Raw genomic sequence first — 19747 nt, 5'->3', positions numbered from 1 at the left:
CAGCCAATGAGATTGTCACAGTTCTGCTACTGAAAAGCCATTGCACTTTTAACTCCCAGTTTATTCCCACGTACTTTTTTTGTTTTTAACAGTCCTTCCCAATTCTTCCCTTTTCTCTGTAAAAAACAAAAACCAAACCAAACCAAACCAAAACAAAAAGTTTCTCTTCTTTGTTGGCTGGATTTTCCTATGGTTTTGCCTCACGCTGCATGTCCCAAATTGCAATTTTCTGCTATCCTCGAACAAATAAAAAATTTCCCCCCGAATAAACCCATTTTTACAGGTAAAATAACGGGCTATTTTATTTTCAAGGTTAACAAACTAAAAATGGATTAAGAAGCAGAGGACTGCAGCACCTAAAAGCCCAGTGAGCCAGAAAACCCCTGGCCAATGTGGCTGGAGCCAGCAGAGCCTGGGACACGGTGGGTGGAGCCATGGCTCAGCCAGTGTCTTTGGGGGAGGGTCACGAGCTCCACTCGTCCCCGCCTGCCTAAGACTTCCGGAAATCTGCGCCAGCAGAGGCGGGGTGTGGACTATGCAGCCAATCCCGGGGCCCTGCGTGTCTGCCCAGCCAATAAGGAGCCTGGTTTCCGTGGCGCCCCGCCACTGCTGTCTATTCCGCGACCCACGGGAACATCGATCTGTACCCTGTGTGTTCTTTCTCTGCTCGTGTGGCCTGTGCAGTTCTTTCCCGCCAGACATGCCGTTTGTTGAGTTGGATACCAACTTGCCCGCCGGCCGTGTGCCCGCCGGACTGGAGAAGCGGCTCTGCGCGGCCACTGCAGCCATCCTGAGCAAACCTGAGGACGTGAGCGTGGACCGGGGAGCACGGGGCGGGATGAGGCTGGTGGACCAGGGGTCGGGCTCTGTCCACGTCCCGGCTTCCCTCACCGCAACCCGGGCTCCTCGTCACAGGGATCCCCGGCCTCCCTCTCTCTGTGACCCCGCGGCACCACCCCTCATGTCTGCTCCTTGCTGCCTTCCCTGGCCCTGAAACCAACATGACCTCCAAGGACTCCGCCCCGAGCCTCTAGCCCTGACCCCAGGGATCCATGCTTGTAGGGTCTTGCCCTCCCAGGTCCTCAGAGCAACTTGGCCTGTACAAGCTTCAGGCGAAACTTTCCTGTTCTCCGCAGCGCGTGAACGTGACCTTGCGACCAGGTCTGGCCATGGCGGTGAACGGCTCTACCGATCCCTGCGCGCAGCTGATCATCTCCTCCATCGGTGTGGTGGGCACGGCCGAGGAGAACCGTGGACACAGCGCCCGATTCTTCGAGTTCCTCACCAAGGAGATGGGCCTGGGCCAGGATCGGTGCGTGGGGGCAGGGAGAAGATGGGGGCAGTGATCCCATTCCAAGGCCCCTTGCAAGGCTGGGGGTAAAAAATGCACTCTTCTCCCTGCTCAAGAAGGGCCTAGGGCCCTAGGTCCTCGGATGGTATGTCTACCCTCAGAATGGTAGTGGAATTGAATGAATTCCTGGCTATGCCATGGTTCCCTTGACATGTGGGCAAGGCGTGGCTTCTCCAACCCCAATGTTTCCATCTGTGAAGTGGGAAGGCTCTCCTTTACTTCCTGGGGGGAGTTGCCAGAGTCGTGTGAGATGGCAGTGCCCTGTATCTCCCTTGGCACCCTGCAGGGTAGAATGTTATTGACCTGACAAAGCTATAACCATTTATCATCTGCCTTTAGTCTTCTCCACAACTTAGAAAACCAAGAGTAATTTAATAGGAGAGCTTCTCCAGGCTGGTCAGGAGGGATTCTGGGAATGTCCTGAGGCTGTGTGACCTTTGGCCGTGTAGCCCAGCTAGGTCCCAAGTGAGGCTCCCAGGAGGGTCAGGGAGTAGTGGAAAGGACATTGGCTTGGATGTCTGGAGACCTGGGTTCTAGGTCCAGTGCAGCTGGGGGATGCCTGACAAACCTGAAAGTGAACCATCTCTGGTTTGTAGCCTTTTTTCTGTGAATAGAGGGGCATGTATTTTTTTTTTAATTTTTTTTAACGTTTATTTATTTTTTTGGGACAGAGAGAGACAGAGCATGAACGGGGGAGGGGCAGAGAGAGAGGGAGACACAGAATCGGAAACAGGCTCCAGGCTCTGAGCCATCAGCCCAGAGCCTGACGCGGGGCTCGAACTCACGGACCGCGAGATCGTGACCTGGCTGAAGTCGGACGCTTAACCGACTGCGCCACCCAGGCGCCCCTAGAGGGGCATGTATTAAATGATCATCCAAGAAGACCATACAGCCCCCAAACATGGGATTCTGTGGCAGGGCTAAAGTTTCTTCCTGGGTGAAAAATATTCCTGCGCCAAGCCCATGCCTATGAGGAACTAAGAGCATGAGAAGCTTGAAAGAACCTTCCAGAATGGATCCTTTGTTAGCCCAGGAAGGCTGGTGAGGAATAGTCACTCCTGGGAGTGCTCAGACCTGGTCCTCAAGCCGGGGTGAGATAATAATTGTAACAACAATACGTAACATATGAATGCCTACCATGTGCCAGCTTATCTATAGCTACCTTGTATGCATGATCCCGTTGGATCCACGCAAGCCCTACCCCTCTGTTCACATCGCCTTGTGCGGACATGCCATCCCCATGAGGTTTGCAGATGGGAAAACTAAAGCTGTCACACACAATCCTTCCCCTACTACCCCTTAGACTATCCCAAGTATCCTGCTCTTCATCAGGAACTTCCCATCACTTCTATGAGAGGGGCATGTTTATTCACTCCATAGACATGGGGGCGGGGGTCACCCTATGACTGGTTTTGAGCTAGCTTTTGAGAAAACAAGGTGTCTGGGGCACTGCACATGCCCCCAGGGGGCCTGGAGTTTGAAAGCAGGAGGGCTGCCCCTCTGAGTTTACAGAACATGCAGTGACCATAAAGGCTGCTGCGTCGAGTGTCTGTCCAGGGACAGCCACCATCCTGCTTCTGACAGGCCTGCAGGGGGAAATCATTAATGAGATCAAGCAGGCTTCCAAAATGCCCTCTAGGCTAAGGCAGGCTGGTCAGGGAACCCATGGTGGGAGTGCCTGGCTAGGGGTCTTGGAATATGAAGCATTAGCCAAGGAGCTAATGACATCTTTTTTTTTCTTTTTCTGTCTCTTGAAGGATAATTATCCGATTTTTCCCCCTGGAGCCCTGGCAGATTGGCAAGAAAGGGACAGTCATGACTTTTCTATGATTGACACAGAGGGCATCTAGGACATCTGTGAGCTTTCTGCCCCTTCCAGAGAGGCCTCCTGGCAGAGGAAGGGCCTAGTGGATACCAGCTTCTGGCACCCCTTCATGCAGATATGCCTGTGGCCTCACAAGTCTTCTTCCTCCCCATCCTTGTGTCAAATAAATGAAGAGATCTTCTTTCTTTTCTTCTTCGTTTTTTAAATGTTTATTAATTTATTTTGAGAGAGAGAGAATGTGAGTGAGGGAGGGGCAGAGAGAGAGAGGGAGAGAGAGAGAATCCCAAGCAGGCTCTCCACTCAACACGAAGCCTGACTTGGGCCTTGAACTTGAGACCATGACCTGAGCCAATATGAAGAGTCGGATGCTTAACCGAGTGAGTCACCCAGGTGCCCTGCGACCTTCTTTCAAACATGACTTCTTTATCTCCCTTCACCCCTCCCTGGCATTCTCTGTCACCCTGGGCAGTGGTGTTGGTTTATGAGGTGGGAACTTTAGGGAACCTGAGAGATGGGATCTTTTCTGTCTTCGGGGCCACTGTCTCATGTATTGTATGTAGGCTGTTCAAATCCAAGTGTGGAAGGTGAAGCCTAGGGCCCTGCTCTCCATGCCCTGTGCAGGTTGGTTGGGCGGGCACTGGTCCAGCTTGGGTCTTCCTACAGATTTTGCTAACCAGATGTTCTTGCCGTCAGCTTGGGTTGGCCCATGCAGTTTACTGCCCATGGAATGCTGTGCTCAGCAGGAGAGCAGGATGGCTGGGCTTCTGGGACCTTTCCTGGGCATTTCGAAACTCCCATCTTCTCCTATGAGTCTTGCTAAAAATTCTCGGTGGCTGTGTACCTTGTAAAACCCATGTCCTGGAATGGTAAACCTGGAAATACAATGTCTGCCATTAGAAATGGAATGAATGCAATCCCCGCCCCAACTCTAAATACTCTATCATACTTTCCAATTTCAGGGATATATGGGCAGGGTGCAAAGGGTGTCCTTTTTGGTTTCTTTCCAGATGTTTGATGCAGAGTTTACATATCATGACCCTTAGACACTGTGATGGGCACTGTATTTCCCTACAGAGTTGAAGGCCTGATCATTCTTGTCTTTAGTGTACCAGTGAAATACCAAATTGAGATTTTAAGTCTGTCCTGTTAATATAGTTAGTAAAGTTAGTTTCCAGTGGAGTGTTCTTGTGCCTGTGGTGTTTCTCCCTGACCACTGCTGTGGAATGCCATTAACAGAGCTTGGAGTTCCTTCCTTTGGCCCCCTGTCCCAACTGTTCCTGCACTCATTCCTTCTGCCAACATGGGTGTCCTGCTTCCCAAAGGGGCTCAGGGAATGTTTGTATCATTGAATGAATGGTTGAAGTGCCCAAGAAGGGATTCAGGCCTAACCCTAGCCAGGACTATAAGGCAGCAGCCTTCTACCTGGTCCCACCTTAAATGTCTTATCCCCACTGTAGTGAGTGTGATGTCATCTATTTGCTGTGGGGACGACTGTCCCTCCCCCCTCTCCACATTAGCCCCATTGTGGCCTTGAGCTTTGCCCCCTGGTAATACTGTGCTTCCTGAGGATCCAGCATGGCTTGCAATGTCTCTTACCTCCAAAAGCTTGCCACATAGCTCTCTATGGGACCACTCTCCCATCTTTTTTCAACTGTTTCAAGAGCTATTTCAAGATACAACTCAGGTATGAGAGCTGCATCCAAGGATGGGTGTTATCCATGAAACTTTGAAACCGTCTGTTTATGCCTCTGTCCACTGCCCCTCCCTCCAAGGCAAAGTCAAGGTTTGTGACTCAATTCTTTTTGAAACTCCCGGGTATCACTAAGGCTTTATTGTTCTGAACTGGCGCTTTGAATTCTTCACCATGATGTTACCATCTTTATGTAAGGTCAAAGAGAAAGCCCTAACCTTCATTCCTGTTTAAATCATGGTTGCTGGAATCAAGAAAGGCTGGAAAGGCTGTGAAGTCTTTCTCAAAAAAGCTTCGCTCCCAAGAATTTAACCTCTCTCAGCCCAAGGCCGTTTTCAGGAAACTTTCAATGCGAATCCTCCTTTAGACTTTGGAATTCTGTCACTCCCTGGATAGACCGTTCGTCTACCCGGCCTTGATTTTTTGTGATTTTTGTTTTTGTTTTTCCTTTGTTTCATAGTTGATTGTATCTGTGCCTTCTGGGCTTCAAATTCTTTTCTGAAAAAGATGAGGCACGGGGTAGTAGAAAGGAGAACCCTCCTCCCCTGGTTCCAAGTGTTCCCCAAGTTTACATTGCCTTCAGAGTACCTGTGTCAGGTTGTAACAAACGATAACACGGCCCGTCGTCATTTAGCTACTGCTCAGGGCCGGGCACCGAACTCGGCGCTTCCCAAATATTACAAGCAATGGGGCGTGGAGTCCGACTGCAAGCTGGCGCTCCGAGTCCACAATAGTTCGAGTACCAAAAAGCAAGGACCTGGAAGGTTTACACTCCCGCGCTAGGCTGTTTGCAGCCCGCAGGGTCCACGAGAGCCTGCGCGGCGGGCGAGCAGCGCGTGCGCCCTCACTGATTGGCTAACGGAGCCGGCAACGAGCCAATGGGAACGCGCCTTATTGTCAGGCGGGCGGCCAGCCGGCTTGGGGGTCGCGGCAGGCAGGCCGTTGCCGTGGAGACGCCTGGTGAGTTCCAGGACTGCAGGTTTGGGGGCATCCCTCTGGTGGGGGTGCGGCTCTGCCGAACCAGCGGCAGCAGCGGGGGCCCGAGCTTGAGGGGCGGCGGGCGGACGGGCCGAGGCTGGTGTCGACGCAGGGGGCGCCTCTGGTAGTCTCAGTGGCACAGTCGGGGAAACCGAGGCCAGAGAGCGGGAGCGGTGAGGCCCGGCCTCCAGGCTGTCTCGTGGGCCTCTTCAGGGCCATGGTCGCCATCCTTGGGTGCCTAGGACGGGGCTCCAGCATCGGGAGTGGTTTTCAGTGACAGCAGCAGGAGCCACCATTGATTTTACGTCCGCCGGGTGCTGAGCCCGGTGCTAACCCTCTACTGACGTCCTTTCTCTTCACCTTCACAGCAGCCCTGCGAGGTGAGTGCTGTTATTAGCGCCATTTACACGGGTGGAAACTGAGACCGGGGCGAGGGGAAGGGACTTGTTCAGAATCAGCTAGCTAACTAGTGGGTCAGACGAAGTCTAGACAAAAACATTTTTTTTTTTTTTTAAGATTTTATTTTTTAGTAATCTCGACACCCAATATGGGGCTGGAACTTTCAACCCCGAGATCAAGAGCTGCATGCTCTACCGACTGAGCCAGCCAGACTGAATATCTTGACTGCACTGCCTCCCAGGAGGAGGAGGAGGACCTTGGCTGGATAGAGTCTATTGACACTCTCAGGTGTCTTGCACAAGTGACTTTGGAGCCACTTAACTCTTTGGGGCCTGTGTTACTATGGACCTCTGGGTCAAAGACTTCCTTCAGAGGTTGGCAAATTCCAGTTGTAAGTGTAATAATATTTATAATATTAACATGTAATTATATCATAGTATGTTGTGAATGTAATAAACATAATTATAATAGTATTTTAGGCTTAGCATAGGAGGCCTGCTCTGTCTACTTAGTTCTGGCATTGTTTTTGTTTTTTAATTTTTTTTTTTTTAATGTTTATTTATTTTTGAGGGAGAGCGAGAGAGCGGGTGCGCTGGCCGGGGGCCTGGGGGTGGCGTGCAGAGGGAGAGGGAGACACAGAATCTGAAGGAGGCTCCAGGCTCTGAGCTGTCAGCACAGAGCCCAATGTGGGGCTCGAACTCACGAACTGTGAGATCATGACCAGACATGACCTGAGCTGAAGTCGATGCTTAATGCTCAATGGACTGAGCCACCCAAGCACCCCAGCTCAGTTCTGGCATTGTGTAGTGGATACATGCAGAGACAATAGGTACACCAGTGGCAGTATTCCAATAAAACCTTATTTATGGACACTGAAATTTGAATTTTATGTAATTTTTATATAATTTTCATGTGTCACAAATTTTTTCATCCATTTAAAAATGTCAAAACCATTCTTTGCTCCTGGGCTGTATGAACACAGTAGGCGAAAGCCTCCTAGGGTAGAGGAAAGTGGGACCCAGCGAGGGGCCTCTTATGCCACAGTCAGGTAGTGCCACAATGTGGCCCAAGACCTAGGCCTCCTGACTCCCAGACCAGAGCATGTCAGGAAACACCACTGCTTATCACTGACTGGGTCAGGGTGCCGAGGTACTCAAAGTGTGCTGTTCTTTATGTGTTCTTAAGGTTGTGGAAACCATAGCCTAAAGAGTTTGGAAATTTGTGAGGTTAAACTCCTGAATGTGCTATTCTGGGATAATATGATTGCTGGGCTGGGAGGCTGAGAAATGAATAGATATTTTCTTTCTTTATTCAATAGCTGCTTTTTTTTTTTTCCTCCTGCTAGTGGGTTTCTGGGGTTTGTGGTGAACAATACAGACATGGTCCCCATCCTCACAGTCCTTACAGATGATGAATACATAATCTCAAATGGCTATTTCTTTTTATATTGTTTATTTTAAACTAATTTTAGGTTTAGAGAAGAGTTGCAACAATAATACAGAGTTTCCTTCTGTCCATCACCCTCCTTTCCCTAATATTCACATCTTACATAATCATGATGGAACTATCAAGAACAGGAAACTAATATTGGTGCAGTTTTATTAACTCAGCCATTAACCTAGTTTGAATATCACCAGTTTTGCACAATGTTCTATTTTTCATTCTGTGATCCTATCTAACTTCTCATTGCATTTAGTAATTGCTCCTTCATCCTTAATTACTTAGTCTTGTCTTTCTTGGTCTTGACATTTTTCAAGAGTACTGATCAGTTATTTTGCCTGATATCCTTCAACTTGGATTTGTCTCATATTTTCTCGTGATTGGAGTGAGGCCATGCATTTTTGGCCAGAATGATACAAACATTGTGTTGTCCTCAGTATGTCATATGAAGGAGTTCAAGATGCTGATAGGTCTTATTACTGGTGATGTTTGTCTTGATTGCTTGGTTTAGTTGGTATCTGCTAGGTTTCTCTACTATAAAGTTACTATCTTTCTCTTTCTAGTTAGTAAGCATCTGTGTCAATGGATCCTCACCATTTTTTTGGAGGATTTACTTATTTTCTGGCACCACAAGATGTTCCAGGCTTATCTTTTTTTTTAAATTTCTTTTTCATGTTTGTTTATTTATTTTGAGGCAGAGAGAGAGACAGAGCATGAGCACAGGGGAGGGGTAGAGAGAGGGAGAGGGAGAATCCCAAGCAGACTCTGCACTTTCAGCGCAGAGCCTTACACAGGGCTTGGATCATGAACTGCGAGATCATGACCTGAGTCTAAATCAAGAGTTGGTTGCTTAACCCACTTAACCAGCTGAGCTACCCAAGCGCCCCTGTTCCAGGCTTATCTTGTGTACTCTCTACCCCTATTCTGGAATCATAATTCTTTGTTATGCCCTTCAGTGTGGTTATGTAATTTGTAATGCAGTAGGTTCATTGTTAATGTTTATATTACATTTTGGGTTCCCCCTGGAACTTAGTTGGTTTTAATTATTTTTCGAGTGGGAAACATGACTGTGCTTCTAAGAGTAAGAAAGAACTGTAACAAAGGTATACTCTGGAAAGTGTCACTCACTCTCCTGCTCCTGCCACCTTGTCCCTGTTCTCCTCCACCTTTCACCCCTTTCCCACTTATCCCCTGCAGCTAACTGATCTCTTTGGTGTCTGGATTATCCTTTCTTTTGCACAAATGAATAGATGGTCATGTAATTTCTTAGCTCCTCTTCTTTTATATATGAAAGGTGGCATGCTAAAGATAATTGTGTTTCCTTTTGTCACTTAACAATGTCTTGAAAATCCTCCTGTATGTGTTCATAGAGATCTTATTCATTTTTTAAAAGTTTTATTGAGATAAAATTTGCCTATTTATTGAGATAAACTTTACATACAATTCAGTGGTTTTTAATATTCATAGAGTTGTGTGAGCATCACCACAATCAATTTTAGAGCATTTTGTCACCCCAAAAAGAAACCCTGTACCTGTTAGAAAACTTCTCACTGTCTCCCCCCTATGTCGAGGTGGTCACAAATACTTTCTGTCTATATAGATTTGCCTTTCCTGGATATTTCTTATTAATGGGATCATGCAAGATGTGGTCTGTGACTGGCTTCTTTCACTTAGCATAATGTTTTCATGGTTCATCCTGTTGTCAGTGTTCATTACTTTTTATTTATCCATTTGTCAGTTGATGGACATTTGGGTTATTTCTATTTTTGGTTATTATGAATAATGCTCTATAAACGTTTCCTCATTAATTTTTACAGCTACATATTACTTCATTGTGTGGATGTACCATAGTTTATTCATCCACTACACTATCTGTAGTCATTTAGGTTGTTTCCAGTCTCTTGAAATTACAAACAATGCTGGAATGAATAACCCCGTGTGTATGTATTTCATATTATTGGAGGTACATCTTCAAGACTGATTCCTAGAAGTGGAGTTGTTGGATTGAAACGTCAGGGCATTTGTAGTTTTGTTAGCTCTTGTCAAATTCCCCTCGAGAGTGGTTGTGCTAGTTGGCAATCCCATCAACAGTGTATGAAAATAATGCCTGTTTCCTGACAACCTCTCCAACAATTAAAATTTGTTAACTTTAATTTAATGACTTTAAATTTTAGTTAACATACAGTGCAATATTGGTTTCAGGAGTAGAATTAAATGATTCATCACTTACGTACAACATCCAGTGCTTATCACAACAGGTGCCCTTTTTGTTTTTAAAATTTTTTAATGTTTATTTACTTTAGAGAGAGAGAGAGGGAAAGACAGAGCACAAACTGGGAAGGGACAGAGAGAGAAGGAGGCACAATCTGAAGCAGGCTTCAGGCACTAAGGTGTCAGCACAGAGCCCGACGCAGGCCTCAAACTCACCAACCCTGAGATCATGACCTGAGCTGGAGTCGGACGCTTAACTGACTGAGCCATGCAGGCACTCCAAGTGCCCTTTTTAATACCACCGCCGCCCCCCCCGGCCCCCCACTATCAACCCTCAGTTCTCTATCATTAAGAGTCTCTTGTGGTTTGTTTCCCTTCCTGCTTTTTTTCCCATTAATTTTAATTTTTGCCAGTGATAGTGACAGTATGATAGACATAGTGTCTCAGTGTTGTTTTAATTTGCATTTCTCTAATTATAAGCGGGTGTGAGCATTTTTTCATATGTTTGATAGCCAGTTGAATGTCTGTTTTTGTTGATTGTTTACTTATTTTCCCTATTTTTCTAGTTTTTTTTCTTATTGTATAACGTACTTAATGTGAAATTTAATTTTTGAAGTATTTTTAAGTGTACAGTTTGATGACATTAAGACATCAACACTGTTATGCAACCATTACCACCATCCACCTCCAGAACTTTTTTCCATCTTCTGAAATTAAAACCCTGTACCTGTTAAACACTCCCTGTTCCTCCCCTCCCCCAGCCCCTGGCAACCACCATATTACTTTCTGTCTCTATGAATTTGACTGCTTTAGGTACCTCACGAAAGTGGAATCATACACTGTCATTTTGTGCTTGCTTATTTCACTAAGCATAATGTCTTCACGGTTCATCCGTGTGGTAGCATGTGTCAGAATGTCCTTCCTTTTTAAGGCTGAATAATACTGCATTGTATTTATATACCACATTTTGTTTCTCCATTCATCTATGAGTGGGCACTTACTTGGTTGCTTGTACCTTTTGACTATTGTGAATAATGCTGTGTCTATTAAGTTTTTAAGAGCTCTTTATGTATTTGTCTACAGTATATGTTGCAAATATTTCCAGTTTATCAGTTGACTTATGACTTCTTTTTTCTGATTGAAAATTTTTTTTCTAATTAAAAAATTATTTAATTTTATTGAAGTATAATTGACATATAGCACTATTCAGGTTTAAGGTATATAGCATAATGACTTGACCTATATGTATTGTGAAATGATTACCATAATAAGTTTTAACATCCATCATCTCATCTCATATAGATACAAAAAAAAAAAAAGAAAAAATGTTTTTCCCTTGTGATAAGAACTCTTAGAATTTACTCTCTTAACTTTCAAAATATACCATACAGCAGTGCTAACTATAGTTATCCCTAGTACTTACTTATAACTGGAAGTTTGTACCTTTTGGCCGCATTCATCCAATTCTCTCCACTTCCCTCCCCTACCTCTGATAACCACAAATCTTTTTTTTTTTTTAATTTTTTAAAATGTTTATTTATTTTTGAGAGAGAGAGAGAGATAGACCGAGTGCGAGTGGGGGAGGGGCAGAGAGGGGGGACAGAGGATCTGAAGTGGGCTTTGTGCTGACAGCAGAGAGCCCTATGTGGGGCTAGAACTCATGAACCAGGAGATCATGACTTGAACCGAAGTCTGACGCTTAATCGACTGACCACCCAGGCACCCCAAAATTTGAAACCATTTTTATGTAGTTAAATATATTAATCTTTTTTTCACTGCCTTTGGATTTTAAATCATGGTGAGAAAGCCTTTCCATATACAAAGTTAAAGAGGGACTCATCCATATTTTCTTCTAGTATTTGTATGGTTCCTTTGGTTTTCATTTAGATCCCTAATCCATTTGGAGTTTATTTATGTTTATGGGGTGAGGTAAGGATCTAATTTTATCCTTTTCCAAATGGTTACCAATTTTTCCGAGCAAGTCTTACTACAGAGTTCATTTTGACCCCAGTGATTTGAGATACTACCTTTGCTATATTTTATTTTATTATTAAAATTTTTTTAATGTGTATTTTTATTTTTGAGAGAGAGACAGAGACAGAGTGTGAGTGGCAGAGGGGCAGAGAGAGGGAAACACAGAATCTGAAGCAGGCTCCAGGCTCTGAGCTGTCAGCACAGAGTTGGATATGGGAGGGTCTCAAACTCACAACTGGTGAGATCATGACCTGAGCTGAAGTTGGACACTTAACTGACTGAGCCACCCAGGCACCCTTTATCATTATTTTTAAATGTTTATTGTGAGAGAGAGAGAGCAGGTGGAGGGGAGAGGGAGAGAGAGAGGGAGAGAGAAACCCAAATAGGCTCTGCACTGGCAGTGCAGAGCCTGACCCTGGAGCCTATTCTCACCAACTGTGAGATCATGACCTGAGCCAAAATCAAGAGTCAGATGCTTGACTGATTTAGCCAACTAGGTGCCCCTCTCATATTTTATTTTTATTTTATTTTTTTTAATGTTTATTTATTTATTTTGTGAGAGAGAGAGAGAGAGAGAGAGAGAGAGAGTGAGAGTGTGTGTGTGTGTGCGCGCGCGCGCACGTGGGCCCGCATGTGGGGGGGAGGGTCAGAGAGAGAAGAAGAGAGAGAATCTCAAGCAGGCTCTGCGCTGTTAGTGCAGAGTCTGATCTGATGCTGGGCTCGATCTCAAGAACCCTGAGACCATGACCTCAGCCAAAATCAAGAGTTGGACACTCAGCCAACTGAGCTGCCCAGGTGCCCCCACCTTTGCCATATTTAAAATTTTCATACGTACTTGAGTTTGGGCATGATCTCTGTATCATGCATGTATCAGTACTACTCTTTAAAAAAATTTTTTTTTTCAACGTTTATTTATTTTTGGGACAGAGAGAGACAGAGCATGAACGGGGGAGGGGCAGAGAGAGAGGGAGACACAGAATCGGAAACAGGCTCCAGGCTCTGAGCCATCAGCCCAGAGCCTGACGTGGGGCTCGAACTCAGGGACCGCGAGATCGTGACCTGGCTGAAGTCGGACGCTTAACCGACTGTGCCACCCAGGCGCCCCTCAGTACTACTCTTTTAAGTACTAAGGCTTTATACAGTGTTCTTTAATGGTAGGGCTTATCCCCCTCTTGTAGCTCTTCTTCTTCACTGTTTTCCTAGCTGTCTTACATGCTTGTTTTTCTATATGAAAACTTGTCTATATGTCAACTTGTCTAGTATCTTGTTGATACTTTTATTTGTATTGCATTGATTTAATAAACTTAGGGAGAACTGACATCTTTATAATATTGAGTTCTGTCTAAGAATGTCTTAGGTTGTCATTCCATTTGTTCAACTTTAGTGTCTTTTGGTAGTGTTTTAAGATTTTCCTTGCATAGGTTGCACATTTCTTGTTAACTTAATTTCTAAATATTTAATCATCTTGTTACTATAAACAGGATTTTTCTCTATCATAATGTCTTCTGTTTATTTTTTATGTGAACACTATTGATTTTTGTATGTTAATTTTCTATCATGCTACTTCATTGAGTTCTTTTATTATTAAGTTTTATCGTTGGTGTTGGGGTTTTCCAGGTATTTTATTATATTGTCTGAAATTAAAGATTGTTTTACTTCTTCTTTACCCATTCTTATACCTCTGAATGGTTTCCCTTTTCTTATGGCAATGCTAATAAACTATGTACAGTGGTGGATAGTAGCAGACATAATGGGCATCCTTACTTTGTTCCTGATATTAATGGAAATGCCTTTAGTGTTTCTCCATTAAATAAGATTTTGGTTTTAGGGCTAATGTATATAACAAAGTATCCTTCAATTTTTATTTTCTTGAGTGCTTTTTATCATCAGGGGTGTTGAATTTTGTTAAAGGCTTTCTCTTCTTTGGAGATAATAATACGATTCCCCCCCGTCCTTAGATGATTTTATTGTGTTTTCACATATATGAGTATTTGTGTTTTTATTGTTAGTATTTCATTAAAATTTCTCCAATTTTAATTGCATTTCCTTTCATCCAAAAGTTGTGGAGGTTCTTAAATTTTTAGATAGAAGGATCTGTCTTTGGTTGTTGTTCATGGTGGTGGTTGTAGTATTATTAAATTCCAGTTTTAATTTATTGTGATCAGAGATATTTTAAGATTTAATTGTACTTTATAAAGATGTTTTCTCTGTGACTTCAGAGAAGTCTGTGAACATGCTGTGAGCACTGGAGAATGTGTAGTCTATGTTTGCTGGGTATAGAGTGATATACATCTGTAAGTTCTGTAATTGTTTTGTCATTTAGATCTTCTATCTCCTTAACTTATTTTTTTTTCTCCATTTGGCCTGTCTCATACTGAGAGTGGTGAGCCAAATTTCTTATTATTAGTGCATTTTTATTTATGTGTCCTAGCATCTCCTGTGGTTTTTGTTGCAGAGAGTTGGTTGCTATGTTATTTGGTGTATATATTTTTAATTCCATAGCATATTTTATTTTATTTTAGAGAGAATGTGCATGTGTGTGCATGTGAGCAAGCAGGGGAGGGGGAGAAAGAGAGGGAGATCCATGAGATCATGACCTGAGCTAAAATCCAGAGTCAGATGCTTAACCTACTGAGCCAGCCAGGAGCCCCATATATATTTTTTTAGATTTGTACCTATTTATTTTTTTGCAACTGTTGTGACATATTTTTTTTTTTCTATTTTGATCTCCATTTGTTTGTTGCTAACGTATAGAAATACAGTCACTTTGTGGGTGTTGACCTTTACCCTGTGGCTTTGCTAAACCCACTTGATACTTATTAAACTTAGGGTCTTTGGGGCACCTGGGTGTTTCAGTTGGTTAAGCGTCCGACTTCAACTCAGGTCACGATCTTGCGGTCCGTGAGTTCGAGCCCCACGTTGGACTTTGGGCTGATGGCTCAGAGCCTGGAGCCTGCTTCGGATTCTGTGTCTCCCTCTCTCTCTGCCCCTCCCCCATTCATGCTCTGTCTCTCTCTGTCTCAAAAATAAATAAACGTTAAAAAAAAAAACTTAGTGTTTTATTTTATAGATATTTTTGGATATTCTATGTAGACAATTACATCATTTGTGAATATGGACAGTTTCATTTCTTCCTTTTTAATTATCTCTTTTTGTTTTTATTTCTTTTTCTTGCCTTATTATAGTGGCTAGCATTTCTAGTATACTGTTGAATAGGAGTGATAAGAGTGGATGTCCTTGCCTTGTTCCTTATCTTAGGGGGCAAAGCATTCAGTCTTATGGTTAAGTATAATGTTAGCTGTAGCTTTTTTGGTAAATGCTTTTTGTCAGATTGAGGAAGTTTCCTTTCATTCCTCGTTTTCTAAAAGTTTTTTTTTTTTTTAATCATAAATGGAGAACACAGTGTGTGATGATCATGTGCAGTAGGGGCCACATCAGAGGGGAAGCTCCTTGATGAAGTCCCATTTGGGTTGAGATGGGAATGCTTCTCTTTACTCAGGAATGTTACAGTTCACAGTGTTACCGAAGCCATCAGTGAGCTGTTCCTTTATGTGGCTTCTCAACTTGGCTTGCCCTACAAGGGGACATCCTGTGAGTGACAGATGCTGGTCTTTGAGAAAGATTTGACTGAGAAATTAAATGTCTTCTACTAAAACAGACAAGCTGCCTAGATACCACTCATTTGCTTGCTCATTCCTTAATGGAGTACTCTGTTGGTACAAAAGATAAAGACAGGACTATTCAGGTGCTTATAGGCTGGTAGGTGGGAGAGACCCAGAGACTGGGTAATTCCAGTGCAGAGGTGAGACTGTGTAGAGGAAATTTAGAACGTACTCTTGCTGTATTAAATCAGTATAAGATTTTCAGTTTTGAAAAGCTTTATTTTTATGTTTTAGGTAAAAAATTCTTATATGTACTGATATTTAAAAACCCAAGGCCAGTTTTAAGGTAATAATTACTATGTACTATTTTGGCAGAAGTAAAGTAAAACAGTCTGTGTTACAGAGTCTCCACAGTTCTCTCAATGTGTATTAGAGTACAGTATTCTGACTCATTCTTTATTGTGCTACTGGGAATTGAGGGGGCTGAGGAAGAGTGGTAATGATCGGATGGAATTGAGGGGCTATGGCAGAGGGATGCTGGTCTCCTGGGACTAATGTGCATGAGTCTTTGTGAGGATCACTTTTTTAGGTTCCTCTTGAAATGTTGTATGAACACTTACAAGTATGCCTCAATTCCAATATGTATCTGTGTCCAGCCCTCCCGACTGCCAGCCTTATGAGATATGCATTATCATACCCATTTTGCAGAATAGGAAAACTGAGGCATAAGGGACTGGCTGATCTGCCTGAAGTCACAGTGCTAGAAGAAAAATAGGACCCTAAGCCCAGTAATCTTTCCAGAGGCTGTTTTAAGTTTAAGTGAGATAATGCAAATGTGCCTTATAAGTGTCTGGGATAGACTATAGAGGTAGAGGAGTGGAAGGTACTGTATTTTTAGATTATGTTAAAATTAGCCCAGGAACCCTTTTCAGCGGGGACAATTGGCTTGAGTTTTAGCATGGATTTTAGCAATTCAAAACAATTAGGAAGCTTGAAGTCTCTATTTTCTCTTTGGCACCATGGGCTCCTCGAGGGTTTCCTGGCCCTGACTGTAGTACCCAGGGAGCACTAGGGGAGTCTAGGGGCTTTCTTTATGGAGGCAGGTGGGCAGAGGGGTGGGCAGGGACTTACGCAGCAGGTGGGACCAGAAACCTCTCTCTTGACTTGGAGCACATGGTTTTCCCTCCAGCTTGGCTGGTTATCTTTCATTCATTCTGTCCTGAGGAGGTGTCTCCTGTCAGCTCTGAAATGGAACCTGAGTTCGTCCTGGTCCTGGGGGACACAGAAGCCCCAGGGGAAGGTACCGGCCCATCTGGCACAATCCCGGTAGTTGTTAGGTACCTTCCTGCTAGGTGCTGCTGAGCAAGAACAGGCAAGCTCTCCTCTTTCAGGAGTAGGTCGGCCCTGGGCTGATGTTCTCCCACCTATGGACGTGGGTCCCACTGCTGCTACACAGAGACCTGATCCCTCAGTCATCTCTGGGTCCTCCTCTCGTTTTTTTCTGCATGGGGATTCAGGTGGCGTCTGGGAAGACTTGCTGTGACCTGGAGCTAGCACCTGCCCTGTGGGGAGCTGGTTGGGGGCCTATGGTTAGGTGTCAGCACCACCCTCCCTGCACTCTTCACCCCAATTTATAATTGTTTACCCTTGCTTTCAGTTCTTTTGGGTATAGACCCAGACGTGGAAATGCTGAGGCATAAGGTTACCTTAGGTTTAAATTTTTGAGGAACTGCCATACTGTTTTCCACAGCAGTGCACGAGGGTTCTAATTTCTCTACGTTCTTGCCAAAGCGTGTTGTTTTCTATGTGTGTATGTTTTGTTGTTGTTGATTTTATTTATTTTGAGAGAGAGAGAGAGAGAGAGAGAGAGAGAAAGAGAGAGAGAGAGCGCACAAGCAGTGGAGGAGCAGAGAGGGGGAGAGAGAATCTTACAAGGTTCCATTTCACAAACTGTGAGATCATGACTTGAGTTGAAATCAAGAGTCAGTCACTTGGGGCGCCTGGGTGGCGCAGTCGGTTAAGCGTCCGACTTCAGCCAGGTCACGATCTCGCGGTCCGTGAGTTTGAGCCCCGCGTCAGGCTCTGGGCTGATGGCTCAGAGCCTGGAGCCTGTTTCCGATTCTGTGTCTCCCTCTCTCTCTGCCCCTCCCCCGTTCATGCTCTCTCTCTGTCGCAAAAATAAATAAACGTTGAAAAAAAAAAATTAAAAAAAAAAAAAAAAAAGAGTCAGTCACTTAACCGACTAAGCCACCAGGTGTCCCTTAAATAATAGTTTAGATGCAGAGTTTTAATCATATAATTTCTACTTTACTGTCTCTCTCTCTCTCTCTCTTTTTTTTTTTCCGTATTGTGTGGTGGTCACAGTGTCTAACATGGCATAGCTTATGGTGAAGCAGCAATTTCCAGACTTAGTAGAAACATTCTTTTTTCCTAAATATAGAACCCAGGAGATAAAATAGCTGTTAGCCTAGGGGATGTTTGAATCTTCCTTGTAGGTGAAAAGACTGTACTTCCTTTCTTGTAAGAATCCTTGGAGAACTCAGAACCCAGTGTGGAAGCCCTACTACAAATCATTGCTGTGGTGCCGTTGGCAACAGTAGCAGTCCTTTTAAGTTATAGGGGTGGAACGTGCATTCAGTCTGTATGCCTGGGCTCGCTCCCACTGCTGGATCCTTCCAGGGCCTTCTTTCTGCCAGCATCTCAGATGGGACTTTTTCTGATTCCTCTTTTGGCCCTATCTGGCTTGTTTGGGGATGCCCTCTGTCCCAGCCCCTCAGGCCAGAACCCTTGGTGTTATCCAGAAACCTTCTGTTCCCTCCAGGCTCCCTGGTGCTGAGTCCTGTGAGCCTGCCTCCTGGAGTGCGTCCCTTCTGTCCACTACCACTGCCCCATCCAAGTTCCTGTCATCTCTTTGTTTAATGACAGCATGTAATTCACATACCGTGTAGTTCACCTATGTGAGGTATGTAAGTCAGTAGTTTTCAGTGTGTTCACAGAGTTGTGTAATGGTCACCATAACCAATTTTAGAACATTTTCATCCCCCTAGAAAGAAATCCTGTACCTATTAGTAGTTACTCCCCGTTTGCCCCTCTCCTGCTGCCCATTATCCACTTTCTGTTTCTGTAGATTTGCCTTTTCTAGACATTGCATGTAAATGGAATCAGACAACATGTGGCCTTTTTTTTTTTTAATTTTTTTTCCCCAACGTTTATTTATTTTTGGGACAGAGAGAGACAGAGCATGAACGGGGGAGGGGCAGAGAGAGAGGGAGACACAGAATCAGAAACAGGCTCCAGGCTCTGAGCCATCAGCCCAGAGCCTGACGCGGGGCTCGAATTCACGGACCGCGAGATCGTGACCTGGCTGAAGTCGGACGCTTAACCGACTGCGCCACCCAGGCGCCCCAACATGTGGCCTTTTGTGACTGGCTTCTTTCATTTAGCATCAAGGTTGATTCATGTTGTAGCAGCTCTCAGTACTTTAGTCTATTTTATGATTGAAGAATAATCAACATAACACATTTTATATATCCATCCATTTTATCTATCCACTCATCAGTTGACAGACATTTGGGCGGTTGCCACCTTGAAGCTGTTATGAATAATGCTGCTATGAACATTTGTGAGCAAGTTTTGGTGTGGACATGTGTTTCATTTCTCTCGGGTAGATACTTAGGAATGAAATTTCTGGGTCATATGGTAACTCCATGTTTAACATTTTGAGTAACTACCAGACCGGTTTCCACAGTGGCTGCCCACTTTACCTTCCTATCAGTAATGTATGAGCTTCTAATTTCTCACATCCTCACTAATCCTGTCATTTTTTGCAGACTTCAAACTGGTCTACTAAAACTGGTCTTCAGGGGCGCCTGGGTGGCGCAGTCGGTTAAGCGTCCGACTTCAGCCAGGTCACGATCTCTCGGTCCGTGAGTTCGAGCCCCGCGTCGGGCTCTGGGCTGATGGCTCAGAGCCTGGAGCCTGTTTCCGATTCTGTGTCTCCCTCTCTCTCTCTGCCCCTCCCCTGTTCATGCTCTGTCTCTCTCTGTCCCAAAAACAAATAAACGTTGAAAAAAAAAATTTTAAAACTGGTCTTCAGACTGGCTCTGATATTTTTTCATTTATATTTTTAAAATTTAGTTTTCCCAGAAACTCTCAGTGGCTCCCGTTGCCAACAGGATAAAGCTCCTAGTTTCCCCCGCATGGTATCCTTTCATCATCCACACCATCTCTGCTCTAAGATTGCACTCTGGGCTGTACTGGCACCCGCACGTGTCCCC

General features: G+C 44.5%; 2 protein-coding genes across 6 annotated transcripts in view; both read left to right on the top strand.

Annotated features, from left to right (window-relative positions):
• The first annotated feature begins 591 nt into the window (after positions 1-591).
• Positions 592-3365, top strand: LOC121010167 (D-dopachrome decarboxylase). Its single transcript, XM_040443574.1, has 3 exons — positions 592-808; positions 1137-1312; positions 3109-3365. The coding sequence occupies exons 1-3, from the start codon at positions 701-703 to the stop codon at positions 3179-3181; spliced, it is 357 nt and encodes a 118-aa protein (XP_040299508.1). The 5' UTR covers positions 592-700; the 3' UTR covers positions 3182-3365.
• Positions 3366-5738: 2373 nt separating this feature from the next.
• CABIN1 (calcineurin binding protein 1) overlaps positions 5739-19747 on the top strand; it is a 155634-nt gene continuing 141625 nt past the window's right edge. Inside the window, exons 1-3 of one of the 5 annotated variants that reach the window (XM_040443563.1) lie at positions 5804-5826; positions 6213-6224; positions 18292-18432. The gene's annotated coding sequence lies outside the window, so the exon portion shown is untranslated. Of the gene's footprint in view, positions 5827-5947; positions 6225-18291; positions 18433-19747 lie in introns of those variants that run through there. The other 4 variants (XM_040443562.1, XM_040443565.1, XM_040443566.1 and 1 more) reach the window with 4 other exon arrangements.

Source organism: Herpailurus yagouaroundi, unplaced genomic scaffold (genome assembly GCF_014898765.1).
Source record: "Herpailurus yagouaroundi ecotype Mexico unplaced genomic scaffold, PumYag 191, whole genome shotgun sequence".
Taxonomy (NCBI): Eukaryota; Metazoa; Chordata; class Mammalia; order Carnivora; family Felidae; genus Herpailurus; species Herpailurus yagouaroundi.
Note: the sequence above shows the minus strand (reverse complement) of the source record. Positions and strands in the feature narration are given on the sequence as shown.

Excerpts from the sequence above, each read along its gene's own strand:
- LOC121010167 (XM_040443574.1), top strand. The coding sequence starts at position 701 with ATGCCGTTTGTTGAGTTGGATACCAACTTGCCCGCCGGCCGTGTGCCC. Across the intron at positions 809-1,136 it reads TCCTGAGCAAACCTGAGGAC|CGCGTGAACGTGACCTTGCG; the intron begins GTGAGCGTGGAC and ends TGTTCTCCGCAG. Across the intron at positions 1,313-3,108 it reads ATGGGCCTGGGCCAGGATCG|GATAATTATCCGATTTTTCC; the intron begins GTGCGTGGGGGC and ends TGTCTCTTGAAG.